Raw genomic sequence first — 19,346 nt, 5'->3', positions numbered from 1 at the left:
AAATTATTACAATTTTAAACTACGATGTTATTGAATTTATCAAAATTATTAAATTAGCTGTGGTTTTTGAACAGGAAAAATCATAATATTTTAAATTCAATATATAATTAAAGCTTATGGTAACAGCAACAATCAGTATATTTTTTTTTAAGTCAATTTATAATTTTTTAACGAATTTTTATTAACGCATAATTTTTAAAATTCCGTTTCTTAATTTATCGCTTCTTAGGAAATCGGTCTATCGGTATTCCTACGTTCGCGTCTCTTGTTATTTATGCGTTCGCGTAATACGGTAACATTATTTGTAAAAATTACTGGCAAAGGCGCGTGAAAATATTCGTGTTCTGGAAAATTGGCGGATTTAAAGAGCTACTACCGCTGATACAGCCACAAAGATACTTGAAGGAGCCGGAATAGTGTCGTTTCCGGAAAGCGAGTAATATTGCGCCGGATCGCAACGCGCGTTACGTTGAAAAAGCCATCCCAAAGAAATAGGTCCAAAGAGCCGAAAGAAGCCGTGAAAATTTGGCGCCTTGGCGTTGTGAAATTTATCAGCTTCGCCGCGATTTTATAGTGTTGTAGTGCCAAGCGTGTGTTCCCAAGGATTGTCATTGAAAAAAAAACAGAAAACAGCAAAATGCCGATTTGCAAGCGGGATGGCTTCGACCTGAATCAAAAGGAGGGCAAAAACGAAACATTCCACGACAACGACCAGGTTTTCTGCTGCTACATCACCAAACGCATTTTCCGCGACTATGAGTAAGTCAACCATTCCATATATACCATTTCCTCCACTTTCGCGAAGGACGCCAAAGTATACAACACAAGCGACGCTGCAAAAGCATTTGCCCGTGATGTATGGCAACGTACATCCGTACATCACTGCCGAGTGTATGTGTGAAAGTGCAAGTCTCGTGGGCCTGGGGCACAAAAGAAAAAACGCTGTTTGGTGGCGGGAAGAATTTACAGCTGCCGCGGCACAGCTGCTCGCCGCGGCGTTGCCACCTGGCGTTGCAAAAAGCGCGCCTTTCAGAATTTGAAATTGCATTGCCTTGTTTGTTTTTTGTTTATTTTCTTTTAATGGAGTTGTAAAAGTGTTCTGATTTTATCACTGGGCTATCGGGCTCGTTAAACAATTCCAAACTTATATTGTGATTTTTCTTTCCTTGCTCAAAGCGACGTTTTAGGGTCCTGAAACCAATTTTACTGTATTAAGCAGCTCGAACTGAAAAACTTTTCTTCCACCACTTTTTGAAAAGCCCGCTAGCTTAGAGGGAAAATGCATAAAAAAGCTAGATCTCACAACTTCCAAACGCCTAAAGCTACAATTACGTGCTATGTATTGTAAAAAAGGAGTTTTTAAGGGATGTTTATTTTTCTTTTAGTAAAATGATAACAGAACTATGGCCAAAAATTTGGTTTTTGAGTTCACATTTTAGCGATTTTATTTAAAACGACAGTATAGATTTAAAAAACAAAAAAACATCGGACTCGTTACTTTATCATTTCAAAGCTGCGTGCCGATTACAAAACAAATAGAATGGAAATAAAGTATTTTTTTTGGTAAAATAAAAAAATAGTCGTCATAAAATGTGATATCAGAAGTTTTTGGAGTTGAAGTTGCGATCGTCACGCCAATTGTTTTTGTTTAAACAAGCAACATCCTTAACGCGCTTAACTGATTTCTTAACTCCAGAAACTACTTTCGACACGTGATGGTGATAAACTCGACGGTGTGGCAGTGTGAGGCCACCGGCAAGGAGAACCTCACATTCGAGGAGGCGGTGAAAAGCGAACGGGCGGCGCGCAAAAAGATGGAGCAGTTCAAACACAGCCTCCGGGCACCCGTGCTCCTGGTGGTGGAGCACGCCCGCCAGTCGGCGGTCAACACCCTGAACATAATGGTGGCCAAGTTCCTGCGCAAGCGCTACTTCATCGGCGAGGAGGTGACGGTGCAGGCTAAGAAGAATACCACCTACACAGTGGTGGGCATCAAGTTGGACAAGGATACGCCGGAGCCGGGCAATGGCATCTTCGAGGACACCGACAGCCTGGTCTACAGTCTAAGCTCGGGCAAGGGGGATCCCGCTGCGGTAATTGAGCTGCCCTTCAAGCAACTGCGCCGCTCGCGCTTGGAGTTCAATCTGGAAAACCTAAGCATGTTCATCAAGAGCAATGTATCCCGTGTAGACGGGTTGCTGCTACCCAAACCAGAGGCCTACAAACAGTACGTGACAGACCCCGGCGTGAGTTTCTCCACCATTTTCATTGGCAAAATGCCGCGCTACTCGCCCGCCAAGATCAAGAAACCCGATGCCAAGAAGCAATCCACTCTGAACAAATACATTGTGGCTGATGAGGCGACGGCTGCAAAATCCAAGGCAAAGGCCAAGTCCGATGCCAAATCGCTGGCGGAGGAAATGGAGCGTGTGAGGCTGGAAAAGGAGGCGAAACTGATTGAAAGTGAGCGCCAAAAGGCGGAAAAGAAGGCCCAGCTGATGGAGCGCGTGGAGAACGAATGCAATTTACTGCTGCAGAAGACCGACGATCTGGAGCGAACCGATCAGAAAGTGCTGCCCCGCTACACGCAAATAGTCACCATCCTGCCCGAGCGTCTTCTAGGCGATGCCTTTATGATGCGCGAGTTTATGCACACTTACGCAGGCCTACTGTCTGGCATTGAAGTGTTCCGCCAGAATCTCACTTTTTACGAAATGACCCGAGCGCTAAGTGCCCGCGAGATAGCGGGCCCACTGTCGGACATTCTTCTCGTGCTCCTCGGCACAGTTTTCGATCTGCAGAAGGAGGAAGAGGAGGAGTGTGCGGTGACCTACCTCGACAGGGCGGCGCAAACACACGAGCCCTTTTGGAGTATGGCGCAAGCCGCCAAAAGCCACTTCTACGCCAAGAGGCACTTTTCCTTCAAGGTACAATTTTCAAATATTTGTGTGTACATCATCTAATCCATTGTATTTTTGTATCAGGTTAACGAACTCCCGCTGGATGCACTGACTCTGAGTGAAGTGCTGCGGCTGCATCTACTTGGATCCGGAGCTATTGTAAACGAGAAGTTGGAGCGATGGAGAGTGATGTACCGGAACGGCTACTCCTCGAAAGAGGATCCCGGCTTGGAGCTGCGCCTACAACACCCACACATTCTGCGCGCTCTGAAAAACCATTCCGTGTATCAGCTAAAGTTCAGGGATATAATGCAATTGGTCCGCTGCCTGATGTCGCAAATTCTCACCTACTCGGGCACCATTAATGTGATCGAGGAGCGCATGGAGCAGACAGCGAAGGCCAAGCAGGAACTGCGAGCACTAGTTATCGGAGAGAATAAACGACTGGCCGCCGTGGAGATCAACAGAAAAAAGCTCACCCACACGCACCACCTCGAGGTCAGTGCGGCTGAGCCAGAAAAAAGAGAGACGTTGGTGGAAAAGTTAAACAAGAGCATTGCAGAGCTGCACGCCCAATCGGATCACCAACATCGCAAGCACGAGCAGCAGATGCTTAAGCTGCACTCACAACTGTTCAATTTCTTGGTATACCTCGGCATGGATAGATGCTATAGAAAGTACTACGTCTTGGAGTCCATGCCGGGAATCTTTGTTGAGCACTCGCCGGACAGCCTGGACACTTGTTTGGCGCAGCCGCCTGAGAACAAGTCGCAACTTGAGATTCGTCAACAAGCCTCGTTGCCCAGGAGTCGCAAGGACTTGAGGGTATATCTTCTCAAACTCTATGGAGACGATGACAAGAAGACCAGGAGGAGGGTCAAGCAATCGCTGGAGAACAAGGAGAACCAGGAGCATCGTCTAAACGGCAGTGCCGAGCCCATAGAGGTGGAGCCCGATCCTCCGGAGGCCCCCACTCAGTTCGAGTTGATGATGTGCAGCGGTGACAAGCGAAATTGTATTGTGCACGATCCCAGAAACGGGCAACGGCAGCGTTGGTCCTACATCTACAAAGCGGAGGAGATCGAGGAGCTGATTAGGGCACTGAATCCAAATGGTCATCGAGAATTCGAGCTACTTCAAGAACTTTCCGTTCTGAGATCCCTCATCGAGCAGCATGTAAAGACCTGCCCGGTCGACGTGCTCACCCTGGAAAACGAACCACAGCGCAAAAAGTTTCTTGCAACGATGGAATCAGAAACTCACCGCAAGTACGGTGATGCCAACTTTGGACTGCCAAACGGAACCGATTTGAACGAAGTATTGCGCCTGCATTTGGTGGACCGCATCATACAATTCGAAAGGGATATTTTCACGGGCGATCTCGGCCGTCTTAAGGTCAAGGACATGGAAAAGTGGCGAAATGATCTGCTCGCAGGCAGATACGATGCGCAGGGGAAGTTGCAATGGGGTCCAGGTGGCAAACTTGAAGACGAGGTATCCAACGGTTCCGACAACGAATCCCATGACACTCACGAGGAGGATGAGGGCGCTCTGTGGGGCAAATTTGCCAAAAAGCCGTACCGTGATCCCGGTCTATATTTGGCGCCTTCTATAGACACAGACCCGTCGTCGGCTCTGACACCAGACAGCGACGATGAGGAGACTCAACCTGCAGCCAACGCTGTCTCCATTCCAATCGCCGTGCACAACATGGCCTCGTCTCTTCTCCAGGTAGAGCAGGCCATTGGCAAGCGGTTCCTCAAGGAACCCTACGGCATGAAGAAGTGGGACCCCAAACAGGAGGCTCTAAGACAAGCCTGCGACGCGCGTCTGCAGCAGTGGGAGGTGTCGCTTATGGAAAGCACTAGCTTTGCGCAGGTGTTCCTGCACCTAAACATCCTGCACGACTGCATCCAGTGGAGGCGCTCAACCAATAAGTCCTTGTGCAAGGTCTGTCGGCGAGGCAGCGACCCGGAAAAAATGCTGCTTTGCGACGAGTGCAACGCCGGAACCCACATGTTCTGCCTAAAGCCCAAGCTGAGGTCGGTGCCACAGGGCAACTGGTATTGCAATGATTGTGTTAAGAGTCTGGGTCTGAATAGTGCTCAAAACGACAAGGATAAGAAGCAGGCAGCGAAGAAAAAGCGCAAGTTTATTGTAGAAGAAGAGGAGGATGAGCCCACAGAAGAGGAAGAGGAAGAGGAGGAAGTCGATGAGGAGGAGGAGGAGGAAGTGGACGAAGATGAGGAGGACGATAAGTCGGATGAAGATAAGGAGTACGAAGCACAAGCGGATGACATCAGCATGGCCTCCACTCGCTCCTCTGTGAAGGTCAACGGGCGACCTTCCAGACAATCCCGCATACGACCCGCGGGCAAGTGGCTCAGATCCAAAGAAATAAAGGAGGCCGCCGAGGATGAATCCGAAAGTGTGGAAACTAGCGATGAAGCTTCCCTCACAGCTGATGAAGATGCGGTCGAAGAAAAGTCGTAAGTTAAAGCTGTCCTTAAGTGCATAGATAAGGAATTAAAGAGTGCATCTTTCCACAGCCATGATGAGAAGGTCTGCAACAAGTGTTTCTACGAAGGCAGCGATATTAAGTGCGTGGTCTGCCTCTCAAGCTACCACCTGGAGTGCGTCAATCTCAAGCGACCGCCGCGCACGGAGTTCGTGTGCAAGGCGTGCAGGCCCGATCCACAGCGACCCAGGCGTCGACACAGTAACAGTGAGCACACAAGTAGTATACCCATTAACTTTTCCCAAATTACCTTTCCCGTTTTTTATTTCGCATCAGTGAATGGCGACGATGAAAACGATGACGATGAACCGCAGGCCAAGCGCTCCCGCTCCTCTCGCAACTCGGTACGCCTATCCATCGATAAGTCTGCCCGACAGAGCAACGGCAATAACAATAATAACAACAACAGCAGCACCAATAACAACAATCATCGGAGGAGCGGTCGCAGGACGAACGAGAACCTGCCGTTGAACAGCTCCGCCTTGTATGATCTGCTTGAGCAGATCATGAAGCACAAGGCATCTTGGCCGTTTTTACGACCTGTGCTAACGTCGGAGGTGCCCGACTACCATCAGATCATCAAGACGCCCATGGATCTGGCTAAGATTAAGTCCAAGCTGAACATGGGCGCCTATCAGCTGAACGAGGAGCTGCTGAGCGACATCCAGTTGGTGTTCAGGAACTGCGATCTTTACAACGTTGAGGGCAACGAAATATACGAGTGAGTAGATCATTTTGAATTATAGATTATAGATAGATTATAGATTATATCGAATTCCAGCGCTGGCTGCCAACTAGAGCGTTTCGTGATCGAACGCTGCAAGGACATGCAGCTACCATTCAGGCCGAGCGACATGAACGGAGAAATCGGAGCATGCTGAGGCGAGCGCTGATCTCCGCCAACTATCGTGTAAATTAGTTACCCTACTCTTAGCCGTAGTTGAAACCAATCTAGATTTAAGCTACAACCATTCAGTCTTAAGTACGCTTAAAGATGTTCGTTCTCTATGTTTAGTATTCGCATTTACGTGCATATCAGTTCAAAGTTCAACGCACAAGCACGAAAATTCTTACCTGTTGGTTTATGAGACATTATGTACTTTTTAAATTATTGTAGACATTACGAAAATTCCACAATCAATAAATGAAGTGAAAGAATACAATCAACGAAAATTAAATAAATATGGGAGGTTTATTCAGAAGAAAAAACGTAAAAACAAATTTGTTAAATGGTTTTCAGTTTAAGGTAAACCTGGAAACGGTTAAGTTGGATCCAGGGGATAAAACATTCAGGGAATGAATGTACAATTCTGAGCAAGTATGAAAATATTGTTTGCGAATCGCAGTCAAAAAAATAAGTTTCGACAGATTTTTCAGTTGCTAAAATTTTTTTCGCTTCCTTTAAACCTGATTAATTTTCCGTTTAGTTTAGTGATTTATAGTTTCTTGAAAGCTATGCCATAAGCGAACATTTGTATTTAGCGGAGATCCAAATTAAAAGTAAATGGTTAACTTCTCTTGTAAAACCATATTTAAGCCTGTTTTAATTAGTTGAGAATTTCAGTTCCGATATGGGTACAACTTATATGGATGATGACGTGGATGCTGTTGACTCCGTATTACAAATATCCGTAATTAGACCATTGACATTTACTTTCATAAAATTGTGGTTGGACGTCAGCTGGCTGTTATTGTTGGCTTCCAGTTCGGTTAGAAAAATAATAGAACTGGAGGTGCTGGGAGCCCGAGACAATTGCGCCTCCATGGAGGTCATTGATGTGGTGAAGGAGCTTTCTTCCTCTTGCTCATCCGATTGAACGCCTTCACTTTCATTGGCATTATGGTTGTGATTGTCCCCCGACGACGGCTCGTCCTCGTCGGTGCCGTTGTGCTCCTCCAGAATGTCGGTATCATTTGAAGCGATACTCTGGTTGTCCATTTCTGTGGGACGAAGTTGGCGAGCCGTTCTTCTGTGCTTGGTGACCGAAAATTGCTGGCGTTTTGACTTTCGCTTGCGTTCCCTTTGCTCGATGCTGAATTGCAAAGTTTCATCTGAAAAATCGATAATAAGTTTTTAGTTTTAAAACTAAATATAACTTAATTGTCAATTAAATGCAAAGGTGGTTAGGTGTTATGTGGTTAGATAGTGACCCAGTAAACATATAACTCAAAACAAATGGCCTATACCATTGTCTTAGACTAATATTACAGAGTATCGTGATTTACTTTACGGATAACTGGCATAAATGTATCATATTAGCTTTGCTGCAAGAGAACTCCCTTGCTGCAGCATAAATGGGAAAGTCATGGGGACAAGTCAAGTATTGTCAACAGACCCCAGACACTTGCCAATAATTGTGGGTCTGCCCCGAGGTGTCAGTGGTTCTGACACTAAACAAACACTTTGCCAACAGGATGTCAGTCGACCAACCCTCGTGTCCTGAACCTGTCCTATTGATAGCTCTACAATCTCAGTCAAAGGTTCAGTAACTCCTGATATGGCGACGACTCTGCACATAATTACGCTGGCTTTAGTGGGAGTAACCATTGGTCAAACCAATAACACGGAATACAAGCTGGTGCTGGACTCAATTTTGGATTCGCTTGAGGGTGGCCTTGAACTTCATCTGTGGAATCCTGCCAATGGAGACAACGAACTAGTCCAGTTTTTGATGAAGCACAGAAAGACTTCTCTGAAAATTAGCCTGAGTCAGGAGAAAGCACCTTCGGGAACATCAAATGTTCGGCATAATTTCTATTTGTTCGAGGACGTGCAGCTAATGCAGGACATACTTATAAGTTTAGTCAATACAGATGGCTTTTACATACTGGCTTTGGAGAAATATAAGCCCGAGAATGATGCAATTTTAATAGACTTCATGGCCAAAGTTTGGCTCCAGCATGGACACAGTCGGATTTACTATGTTCAGTTGAGTTTAGAACGCATACTCCTCTACAATCCCTTCAGGCAAAGCGTAGTCTTGGTTAAAAATCCCAAAGCCTATGGAAGAATCTACAAAAATCTTCAGGGCTATCCCTTGAGAATCTACATCTTCGATTCGGTGTACTCCAGTGTGAGTGGGGATGGCGCAAGCAACAAGGTGCTAAGTGTTGATGGAGCGGATGCCAAGTTGGCCAAAACAGTGGCCAGGCAATTAAACTTTACGCCCCATTATCTCTGGCCCGATGATGAGTTCTTCGGCGGCCGCCTGGCGGATGGATCGTATAGTGGCGGCGTGGGTCGCGCCCACCGTGGCGAAGTAGACATAATCTTCGCGGGATTTTTTGTCAAGGACTACCTGACCACCCACATCCAGTTCAGCGCAGCCGTGTACATGGACGAGCTTTGTCTGTATGTGCAAAAGGCTCAAAGGATTCCGCAGTCTATCCTTCCCCTCTTTGCTGTTCATACAGATGTTTGGCTGTGCTTCCTGTTGGTGGGTCTCGTGGGATCCCTTGTCTGGTTCCTTTTGAGGGCTCTAAATCTGGGCCTGCGCATCGAAGGCATACCAGATGGTTCGCAATCTACAGCGATTAGTAGTTTTGGAGCAGCTGGTCGCATTTTCATCGACACTTGGGTCGTTTGGGTGCGAGTGAATGTGGGCCGCTTTCCCCCTTTCCACTCGGAACGCATTTTCGTGGCTTCCCTTTGCCTGGTGAGCGTGATTTTCGGAGCCCTGCTGGAGTCCAGTCTGGCCACAGTTTACATTCGACCTCTTTACTATCGCGATACCAATACCTTGAGGGAACTGGATGAGTCCGGCCATCCCATATACATCAAGCATCCCGCCTTCAAGGACGACCTCTTCTATGGTCACGATTCGGAGGTCTATCGTCGGTTGGATGCCAAGATGACGCTGGTGGCCGAGGGCGAGGAACGCCTCATTGAGATGGTTTCCAAGAGAGGAGGATTTGCGGGCGTCACCCGCTCTGCTAGCTTGCAGCTGAGCGACATTCGATACGTTATGACTAAGAAAGTGCATAAGATACCTGAGTGCCCCAAGAACTATCACATCGCCTATGTCCTGCCACGCCCCTCGCCGCATTTGGAGGAGGTAAACCGGATCGTACTCCGCCTGGTGGCCGGCGGAATCGTGGGCTTGTGGACGGGCGAGACCAAGGAGCGTGCCAAGTGGAGCATCCAGCGGTTCCCCGAGTACTTGGCCCAATTGGACGTCGGCCGGTGGAAAGTGCTCACCATTTCCGACGTCCAACTGGCCTTCTACGCCCTCACCATCGGATGTCTATTATCGGCTGTTGTTTGTATGGCTGAGGTCTTCTTAAGACGCAAGCGAACATTCTTTAGCCATTCGGTTGGATTAAATCAGTTTTACAAATAATAAACGCAGAGTTCTGTTCTCTATATCATACAGTAGCGATCAAAATAATATTAGTGGGAGAATGTAACATGCTCAAAGACAACTTTTAAAAAGTTTAATATTGCTTTAGTTTTTCGGAAAAAAATTATTCCAATAAATTCAATATACTGCAGTCAATGATTTTCTAAAAACTTACGAAAATAACCATAAATCCTCGTTCATCTGGACAACGTATTGGAAGGAACATTTTTTTAACAAATGATCTTTTTTTTTTTTAAATCGCAAACTTAAAAAAGGAAGTTGTTGTTTTCAATCTTTTTTAAAAATATTTGAAAATCATTTACGATCATAGATTATGTGGATTTTCCAATTTGCCCCATTCACTTTTTAGCTTACGAAAAGATAACAATTTTCAAAAAACGTTTTAAAGCTATTTTTGATTGCTATTTCCATAAGCTAAAAAACTACTATTATTTTGACCAAACCTACCTGCTTTCGAATCCTGTGCCCGCCGAGGACTCCGGCTATGCCGATCGCAGGCACGGCGTCGCTGCTCCTGGGCCGCTGCTTCCGCCGACGTGGTGGGCTGCTCGTCGTCCCCGAATAGGCGGTGCGTCTCCTCCAGCCAGTCGCTGATCCGCGCCTGCGTGGCCACCTGCTTCTGCTCGCCGAGGAGCCGCTGGAGCAGCTGGTCCACGTTGCGCGGCTGTCCTGTTGTGCCCTGGACCGCCAGCTGGAGCAGAGCACGCCGCTTCTTGGCGATCAGGTAGAATATGCGATTTGGATGGGTCTGCCAGCTCAGTTCGCTGACGTTGGGCGTGTCAATGTCCTGCTCATTGTCCCCATCCTGGGTCTGCTGGTCGGGCTGGGGATCCGGATCAGGGCCAAGATCTTGTTCGCCTTCCTCGTCGCTTGGATCCTCCGTGACCACCGATCTGGCATCGCTGCTGGACGTGTCCGAGCTGCTGCTGGAGCTGCTCAGGTTGTCCACGGTGCTCCAGGACTCGAGCTCGCGCTGCACCAGCGTGTCGAAGAAGGCCAGCATCACCTGGTCTTCGTCCGTGTTGCGGGCACTGAAGTATTGCGACACATTTTCCGAGGACTCGCGATGCAGCGTGCGAGTGCAGTAGGGCAGGGCTTCGGCTTGGGTGAGGGATCCTTCCCAACCCTGCTGGGCAAAGGGGCTCCACAGCTGAAGATTATGATGATATGGATAAGTGTATGCTCTGACTGTGGCGGTCAAAATAATAGTTTTTTAACTTGGAACTTGGAAATAGTAAACAAAAAAAGGTGTTAAGCTGCTTTTTAAATTAAATTACTATTACTATGGGGTACTAGATACTACTATTATTTTGACCGCTGCTGTTGGTTTCCCAACTTACTTTAATAATTTTTTCCACGCCGGATGAAGCGAGCAAACAGCGCTGGCGGTTGTAGCGCACTTGGTTAACTATGGAACGGTGACCTGTGAGGATGACAGGAGGAGTCTCCATCCACTGGTTCTTCTCCTCCACTGATAAGTGAAAAACGTTAGTTGGGGAATATGTAACCAAATCCCATCAGATAACTAACAGTCCACTCCATCGAGCCGCCAGATGAACATGTTGAAATTGTCCGAACCGGAGACCACCAGTTCGTCCTGCGGTCCTGCAAACGTACAGCTCTTCATGGTGCACGAGTTAAAGTACTCGTCGTGGTAGAAGGTGGCCACAGGCTCCGGCGACCCGGGGCTGTAGAGGATCGGTGGAAGCCGGCGGTGGAGAGTGAGCAGCAGGCTGCCATTGCAATTAAAGCGCACGCTCATGCAGCTTGGTGACTCCGGTATGTAGTTGTACTGGCAGAGGGCCCTTTAGGATAAATGGTTAACATTTAACGCGCCTTGCAATTTCTTAAGAGAACTCACTCCTGGTGGTGTCGCAGATCCCAGAGCATGGCGCCCCTTTTGGCGTTGGCTGTGGCCAGAAAGTTGCCATTTAGCGGATGAAACTCCACGGCATTGAATGGCGTCTTAAATTTTGCCAGAGCCAAAGGTTCGGACTTTCCTCCCCTCAGGTCGTAGACTAGGACTTCGCCATGCTCAGTGGCCACGCTCAACAGATGGCCACTGGTCCTGTCCACACTTAAGCCGTACACGGGTCCATCGTGCGAAAAGTAATTGAGGATTTTTCCACTTTGAAACAAGAGCAAATAGTAAGATTTTAAGGAGCTTTATATTGTTCAAATATTTTAAAAAATTTAGAAAGTGTTAAATTATATTTTTGTTTTTAGAATAAATAAGTATATTAAGTTTATCTTATCTTTATTTTAAATTAATATAATTTAAACAAGAAAGAAAACAAAATTCGGCAAGACTTACAGCTTTTAAAAAATTAAAATATTCTATAATTAATTAATATATTTAATAATATATATAATACCCTCTGCAAGGGTATACAACTTGGTATTACAAATTCTGACCACACAAAACAGTTTTGAAAATAAAACTCACGTTTCCAGATCGTGTTGGATAACCAAGTCATCATTTCCCCCGGAGAAGATAGAGCAATTCTGGGTGTCGAATCCCAGACAGAAGATGTTGCTGGCATGGGTTTCGTTCATCGACCGGGGTTTTCCCAATAGGGACACCACCTCGCGGTCAATGTTCCACAGCAAAACCCTCTTGTCGTCACCTCCTGCGGAATTTATGGATTGGCAGAGCTCAGCTGCAGACTTTGGAACCTATCAACAGGTAGTTTCGCTCACCTGAGGCCAGGAGCTGACCACCCTGATTAAACTCCAGAGCATTTACACAACCGTAGTGACCAGTGAGATTGCGCTGGTAGAGATTCTCCGCCGCACTGAGGCGCTCACGAAAAATGGACGAGGAGATGTTGCCATTTACCAGCTGGTTTTCCCGCTGACCGAGGGCCAGGTCCAGATTACGGGTCTCCAGGAAGCGCAGATTACGACACAGGCTCATTTTTAGGGCTCTGCTTAGTGGTATAGTTAACAAGGAAGTCGAGAGGCTAAAGTTACAGCGGCTGGGACTCGGATTCAGATTCAGTTGCGGTCTCCAGTGGGCCAGCGGTGAACGCATATCCCACACTCCGGTGGTGCTTTTAGTCTTTAGTCTTTTTTTAGTCGAGTACCGCAGCAGTACACATTTTTCACATCACAAGAAACACTCAATTGCGTACTCTTTGGGGGCCAGAGAAGCACATTAAAAAATACAGTTGCAGTTGGTAAATTACAGCCAGAAATGTGAACACAAAAGTGTATTTTTTAGAGAACGAGTTTTAATCATCGCATCGCTCCCTAATCAAAACTAAAACAGAAAGTATACAAACCGAGAAACCACCGAACAGCTGTTCGTTCAGCCAGTTACAGTGGGACCAATGTGTTCAAAATCTACGCTTCTCCAGGGGCTTATGTATGTACCATTCTATTTATGTTGTTTAGACTACATTTTTTAGTAATCTAGATAGATGGTCTGGTTTACAAAATTATTGGGTATTTACAATGTTTAACACTTGGTTTCTTTTTTGGTGTTATTGTTGGGCAGACTTCCAGGATGTGTTCCATAGTCACGGGGTTTGATTCTTGTCGGAAAGGGCAGTACTGTATTACTTTATTAATCACATTTCGTGTACTTTTGTTAGTAAAATTGTGCCACCAAATGAGGAAAATTATGAACCCCAAATTTATAATAATGCTAATATAACTGAAAAAATGTTGTACTTTACTTTGTGGGCTTACTTCTTCTATGTATGTATATATATATTTATATATATATATATTTATATATATATATATATATATATATATATATATAAATATATAATTTAATATGGTAACCGTTTAATATTTCGTGGACAATCGGAATGTTAAACAAAATAAATGGAAAAAAAAATGGAAAAACTATTTGTTATAGAGCTGCCACAGGGAGTGATCGAATAATTCAGCTGAAAATCAAATAAGCTTTTATGCTTTTAAGCATTAAAAATTGAAATTTTGTCGTTTTGAAGAATATTTATTTTTGCTATCAATGGCCGAAGTTTCCTTCCATTCTAGATTTTGAATCGTTTTACCTCAGAGTTTTATATATCAAAATTTTATTTAATCACCAGAAATTAATATTTTGTCATCAGATTTTCGTAAATTAAAGGTGTTGGTTTCTAAGCTTTTCTATTTTACTTAAGCAAAACGCAATGGACAGCGATAATAACAAATCAGGAATGGAGAGTGCGATATCTGGTAAGCTGGTCTATAGAAATCCACTTATCCACAATCTCAAAATTTTTGCTGGATAACAATTTTAAATGGTCAAGGCTGTTGCATTTTTTTTAAATTCTTATTTGGTAATTTAAACTTATTACCTAGCAGTCTTTTTGGAGAATGTGGATGAAAAGGAGCAGGTCCGTCGGTACAGCCTTCAAAGCCTTCGTGATCGATTGCGTCAGGGCATCCAGCAGCACCAGGAGGTCGTCCAGTCGACGGTGCAGCTGCTCAAGGAGGTGGGCGACGTGGTTAACATGATGCAGTTGGGTGGGAGTGGCCACCAAGGCCAGCCCACCAAAATCCGGCGCTTGATCGTTGGTTTCGAGGCCATCAACTCGGCGAACGCTTCGCAGATTCATTCTGTGGAGGGTATAAGTTTGTCCTCCAATCTGACCGAGATTCATAGTCTATTAGTGGAACTTGAGCACCTCAATGAGAGTGCAGTTTTGGGGGAGACCCAAAAAAAATTCAAGCGTGCCCGAGAATCGCTGGAGAAGGCGCTCGACTTTCTGGAGAAAAGAAGCAGCGAATCTCCTCGTCCTTTCCCGCAAGTCAGCCAGTTAACCGGGTGTCCTAGTGCCAGTCGCAGTCTCCGCGAGAAAATTGAGGCCTTCAACAAGGTCTTGGAGGTAACTCCCGAAAAGTTGGACAGCACCGGCCGCCACTTCACCGATTGTTTCTGCAGCTGCTGCAGTTTGGCCGAGTCCCCCGAATCTGGAGGACACAAACCCCTTCCCTCCGCCTCTAAAACCAATTCGGGATACGAGGGCGACATCGACAGCGAGGTGGAGCAGACTGATAAATCAAGCAATGATTTTGAAATGGAGACTGTTCCGTAAAAGATCAAAATTGGGGATCAAAGTTTTAAACCATTGAGAGTATGAATTTGAATAGCTACCATAAGATTCCAATTATTCTACATTTTATGGATTTAAAGGACGATTAAGAAAAAACGTCCCTGATAAACCGATAAATGATAATTTGGTATAAGAATGGTTAAATTAAAGCCAAATAAAATCATACTAAACCTTCATAATTATTAACCTTAATTTATTTTTGTATAAAAATATTCGGTAATAGAAGTAATGAATTTCAAACACAATAAACCAGTGAAATACGTTTAATAAAAAGATGATAAATTAGATGTACCTTAAATTATTAGTTTGAAATGCATTACCCAATATTGTTTACCTCTTGAGATTTTTTTGTTTTTAATAGTGGTTTGTCTTTGAGGTCTTACAGTTGTACATAGGTAAAGGCATCTTTATTTTGTGCACTTTGGTCCTAAAAATGTCGAGCTCATTTAAGGTATTGCCTTCGGATGATTAAAATATTAAAAACGCTGTTCAGGTAACAAGGTACTATCTTCATTGTGGCCATTAAGGGGGAAATACAAATTTGAAAATATCACACTAAACTATAGTAAAATCATCTATAAAATCACGATGCATCCCTGGATATGCTGGCTCTGTCAGCAGCCCGTCTCTGCGGCCTTGAAAAGATCCGAGTAGTTGATGGCGAAGAAGATGGCTACCGCTCCGATGGCAGAACCCAGCTGCGTGATGGCCCCCACCCAGACCAGCGACTGGCCACCCTGTGCTCGCATCACGGTGGTGATTCCCAGCTTGGTGTAGCTCACGATCCCCACCAGCAAGGTCCAAGCAGTCACCACCAGCACGGCTCCCATGGTCTTGTCGTGAAGTGGCGGCAGAGGGCTCAGGGCAGCCGTGGTGAAAACGTAGCTGGTCAGAACACCCGCCAGGATGGAGAGCACGGTAATGATCCGCAGGGATGTGAAATGCAGAAACATGGCCAAAAAGCAGGCCATTGGATTGGCAATCACACTGAGCGTGGCAGATAAGTGATATGCCTGCGATCCGTAGGGGGCACTGGAGTAGGACTGAATGCTGCCGAACATTCCGTTGCTGAACAGGGAGATGACTCCAATCAGCAGCAGCAGGTAGGTGTACTGGCCCTTGCTGAGTTTTTCCGTCTTTATTTCGTGGTTATCGGCCTCTCCGTACACGTACTTGTTTCCCTCGCTGACTGTAACCTGGGCGTATTCCCTCCTGGCCACGGGCAGGGAGTTCAGGAGCGTATAGCCCACATAGGCGAACACCATCAGGGCGAAGAGGATGAGGTAGAAGACGCGGGTGTCGAATCGAGGTGGTGTCTTCTGCAGTTCGTAGATCTCCTGTCCTGTTTCCGTCACATTGACCAGGACACAGTCGCCGCTTTCGCCGATGCCCTGGATCAAAGCCGTCACGCTGGGCAGCAGACCACTCAGTCCCTCGCCAATGAAGTAAGTGACCATGTACTGCTCCTTAAAGCGCCCCATATAGGGCATAAAAAGCACTGAGCTGGTGCAGGCATTCAGCGCAGTGAAGCAGGTTAGCACAAAAAGGGCCAAACTATGATCCGTGCCGGCCACTGGAGCCGTTCGGTTGTAGAAGAAAGCCGTCAGCAAGCAAGAGATGGCACCTACCAGTAGCACTCCGTGGATGGTCCATCCGTCGTTCAGCTTCTTGGGGGAATACTTCTGAATGGCAGTGTACAACAGGGGGCCCAGATTGCCAATCTGCACCATCACGCTGAGGTAGGAGGGCAGACTCCAGCCCTCCGGGGCCTCGTCCACCAGCAATGGCAGTTGGATGAAGGTGCCATTGACCCCTAGCCACGTGCCGATGCCAAAGAAAATGGCTAGGACATCGACGATCCAGCTGCGATTGCGCAGCTTCTCTGAACCCATCTCCCTATTCTTTTTGGGGTTTCCCCAGTTTAGAAACAATCTCAACTCACTTTTTTTGGCCTCAAGCGAAGGGAATCTGTGGGTGCATAGAAAAGATTAGATACTCTAAGTAATATAAATAAATATTTTAAAACAGGTTCTAGTCTGCTCAATTTATAATCATAAAAAAAAAAAACTGTTACCCTTTATATGTTGATTAGATTATTTTAAAAGTTTTCCAGGAAAATGTATTTTCAAGTTCTGTTAAAAAAAACCTACGATCTATATTTCATTATATGGCGCGAACTAAAACTATTTTAAGCCTGAGGCATTGTAGACTACTATTTGCCTAGGTTTATAGGGCTGCCTAAAGTCAGACGCGTTTTCAGTGTTAATTTTGCTCAATGATTCAGATAAGCCTTAAAAAGTCACTATCAAGCAAATGGTATTTACAGTTCATTATGTTTGTCTTTTGGACAGATAACTGAGCGAACACGATTAAATTGGTTCTGTGGTTTTACGTTACACTTCGGGTTGATGTCGGAGCTTAAAAATATACGTAGAATGGGTATATTGGAAATATAGATTGATAGTTGGGAACTTTGTAGTAAATAATTTTATAAAATCTACTGGGAATGTTTAACAACTTTTTTGTTTAGCCTTGAAATCTAAAAATATCCACCAATCAAGTACTTTCGGATAAATTATTCCTCAGCTGTGTTTCAATGACAAATAATTGAGTAAATACAAGAAATTAAAGATTAGATATATAAAGACGAAAATAGTTTTAAAATTTCCCACACTAGCCGATTGTTATGGAAACCTGAGAATCGACTGGATATATCTTTGTGCCTATCTGTTTTTCAAGTGATATAGAGTGGTATGCCGGTGGTCACATACGATCCTCATCTAATCTGCTAATTCAATTAATTTGTGACCAGCCGAACGGAGTGCCGTTGTCTGCACGTATCTGGCTAAAGACGATAAGAATCGCTGTAGGAAACGGCATCCACTTATATTGCATGTTGAATACGGACAAGAAATTCAATATTGTGCTTTTGATTTATTGGACCATTTATAACTTTACTTATAACTTTTTGGAATTTAAAATGCACCAGTACATATATACATATATGTACAAACTCAAAATCTTAGATAAAATGTCAAAAGTTTCCACCTACGAATAAATTGCAATCATGGAAAAAGGGAAAGCTTTATGGATTCAAATTAGATATTTTTTTATTACTTTTGACTCTTGGCTGAATACTGGGGTAAAATAGTTTAAAGTAGATAAAGGTCAACATTTAAGTTTCTAATTTCGGAGAACCTTTTTTTATCATGGAAATTTAATATTTTAATTTTTGTTTGGAAATTGAATTAATCCCACCAAATAGGACAAAACTACCTTCTGTTTAGAATTAAAAATTCATCTATCAATGACTTTAATTAAGTTTTTTTTCGGCTTGATGTTATCAATTAAATCTGTCTGAAACCCAGTAAAAATTTAAGTTTAATTGATTTTTTGATTGGGGTAGTTTCCTATAATTATTATCGATATGACGCACTGGGGCTAAAGCTGATACGTCACGATGCGGTCGTTAAACATAATGCCAGCCGAATATGGAAAAAGAGATGGAAAGAGGGCCCGCCGGCAGCTTTAAGGCCCAGTTCCAAACTGGTTATTTGTCTCCACTTGGAAAAAAGTGTAAACAGAGCCAGCACAGTGAATATAAATATATAATGAGTTGAGAGCGCTTACCTGGCGAAACCAGCGGTATTCTGAGCGGCGTCGTCCAACGTCGAGATCACGCCGTAGACTGGCCCCGCCGGAGTCATGGGGCCACCAGCTCCTCGGTTTTTGTGGAACTTGCTCATATTTGAACTCGAAGTCTACTCTTCGAATTAATTTATGATCCCTGCGGCGATTAGATTTCTCGATCCAGGCCACTGTGCCTGTACGATGGGATGCGCAGGTAAAAGCGTTTAATTTCGCTTTGATTTGTTATTAAAAATCAATGGCTTAATTGGCGAAATGTGGCAAGTATACGGCGATTGGAAGGTTAATTGCCGTGAAAGCCGCGAATAATTACAAAGTCGAAGTCCAACTTGGTGGCCCTAGAAGTCTCAGTTACGCTGGGCGAATGAGATTTCTTATGCAATGTTCTGTGAATTTCCGTCGACCGTGCAGCAGGACACAAAATGCAGGAGTTTCCAGGAGGCGGATGCGCCGGAGAAGCACGTCCAGCTTTTACAAATTTGGTTGGGCATTTGAGCACTCAAAAGTTGAATTTCAATTAATAAACATCGCAGGCGAGCGTGAAACTGACAGTCGAACAGCTGTTCTGACCGATAGAAAAAATACCGAAACCTCCCGCACGTGCGACAAAGAGAGCCAAACTAAGAGAAAGTTTAATAATCAAAATTTCTTTGAATAGAGCGTAACTCTTATCTCACTGATTACTATTACTTGTGTTTGGCGCAGCATATTTGTTCAGACCTCACACGAAGCATGATACAATAACTGAGTCAGTTATTGTATCAAGACACGAAGTACTAAAAATTATAATTTTATAAAATGTTTGTAATTTGTACTATCAACATTTAGCAAAAACGGAGCCAGTCCG

At 44.8% G+C, this 19,346-nt stretch overlaps 5 protein-coding genes across 6 annotated transcripts; 3 read left to right on the top strand and 2 right to left on the bottom strand.

The window, feature by feature from the left end:
- Nucleotides 1-291: 291 nt before the first annotated feature.
- LOC128251995 (bromodomain adjacent to zinc finger domain protein 1A) lies at nt 292-6,600 on the top strand. The gene is made up of 6 exons (XM_052979324.1): nt 292-759; nt 1,697-2,927; nt 2,985-5,389; nt 5,450-5,625; nt 5,695-6,139; nt 6,200-6,600. The coding sequence occupies exons 1-6, from the start codon at nt 638-640 to the stop codon at nt 6,297-6,299; spliced, it is 4,479 nt and encodes a 1,492-aa protein (XP_052835284.1). The 5' UTR covers nt 292-637; the 3' UTR covers nt 6,300-6,600.
- LOC128251998 (DDB1- and CUL4-associated factor 5) lies at nt 6,592-13,060 on the bottom strand. Its single transcript, XM_052979347.1, has 7 exons — nt 12,480-13,060; nt 12,226-12,409; nt 11,641-11,907; nt 11,310-11,584; nt 11,120-11,250; nt 10,227-10,929; nt 6,592-7,470 (listed from the first exon to the last, which is right to left on the bottom strand). Exons 1-7 carry the CDS (start codon nt 12,811-12,813, stop codon nt 7,001-7,003), a joined length of 2,364 nt encoding a protein of 787 aa, XP_052835307.1. The 5' UTR covers nt 12,814-13,060; the 3' UTR covers nt 6,592-7,000.
- LOC128252003 (uncharacterized) lies at nt 7,645-10,144 on the top strand. Its single transcript, XM_052979353.1, has one exon. It carries the CDS (start codon nt 7,917-7,919, stop codon nt 9,756-9,758), a length of 1,842 nt encoding a protein of 613 aa, XP_052835313.1. The 5' UTR covers nt 7,645-7,916; the 3' UTR covers nt 9,759-10,144.
- A 720-nt stretch (nt 13,061-13,780) lies between the features above and the next one.
- Nucleotides 13,781-15,149, top strand: LOC128252010 (uncharacterized). Of its 2 annotated transcripts, none has more exons than XM_052979365.1 (2): nt 13,781-13,970; nt 14,100-15,149. In XM_052979365.1, exons 1-2 carry the CDS (start codon nt 13,925-13,927, stop codon nt 14,831-14,833), a joined length of 780 nt encoding a protein of 259 aa, XP_052835325.1. In that variant the 5' UTR covers nt 13,781-13,924; the 3' UTR covers nt 14,834-15,149. The 2 variants fall into 2 exon arrangements, with proteins under 2 accessions (XP_052835325.1, XP_052835324.1); XM_052979364.1 differs by having other exon boundaries at nt 14,097-15,149.
- Nucleotides 15,150-15,339: 190 nt separating this feature from the next.
- Nucleotides 15,340-19,056, bottom strand: LOC128252006 (solute carrier family 52, riboflavin transporter, member 3-A). Its single transcript, XM_052979361.1, has 2 exons — nt 18,482-19,056; nt 15,340-16,819 (listed from the first exon to the last, which is right to left on the bottom strand). Exons 1-2 carry the CDS (start codon nt 18,595-18,597, stop codon nt 15,466-15,468), a joined length of 1,470 nt encoding a protein of 489 aa, XP_052835321.1. The 5' UTR covers nt 18,598-19,056; the 3' UTR covers nt 15,340-15,465.
- Nucleotides 19,057-19,346: the final 290 nt, after the last annotated feature.

This window comes from Drosophila gunungcola, chromosome 3R (assembly GCF_025200985.1).
Source record: "Drosophila gunungcola strain Sukarami chromosome 3R, Dgunungcola_SK_2, whole genome shotgun sequence".
Taxonomy (NCBI): domain Eukaryota; kingdom Metazoa; phylum Arthropoda; class Insecta; order Diptera; family Drosophilidae; genus Drosophila; species Drosophila gunungcola.
The sequence above is the reverse complement of the archived record's forward strand: the minus strand, read 5'-3'. Positions and strand labels throughout refer to the sequence as shown.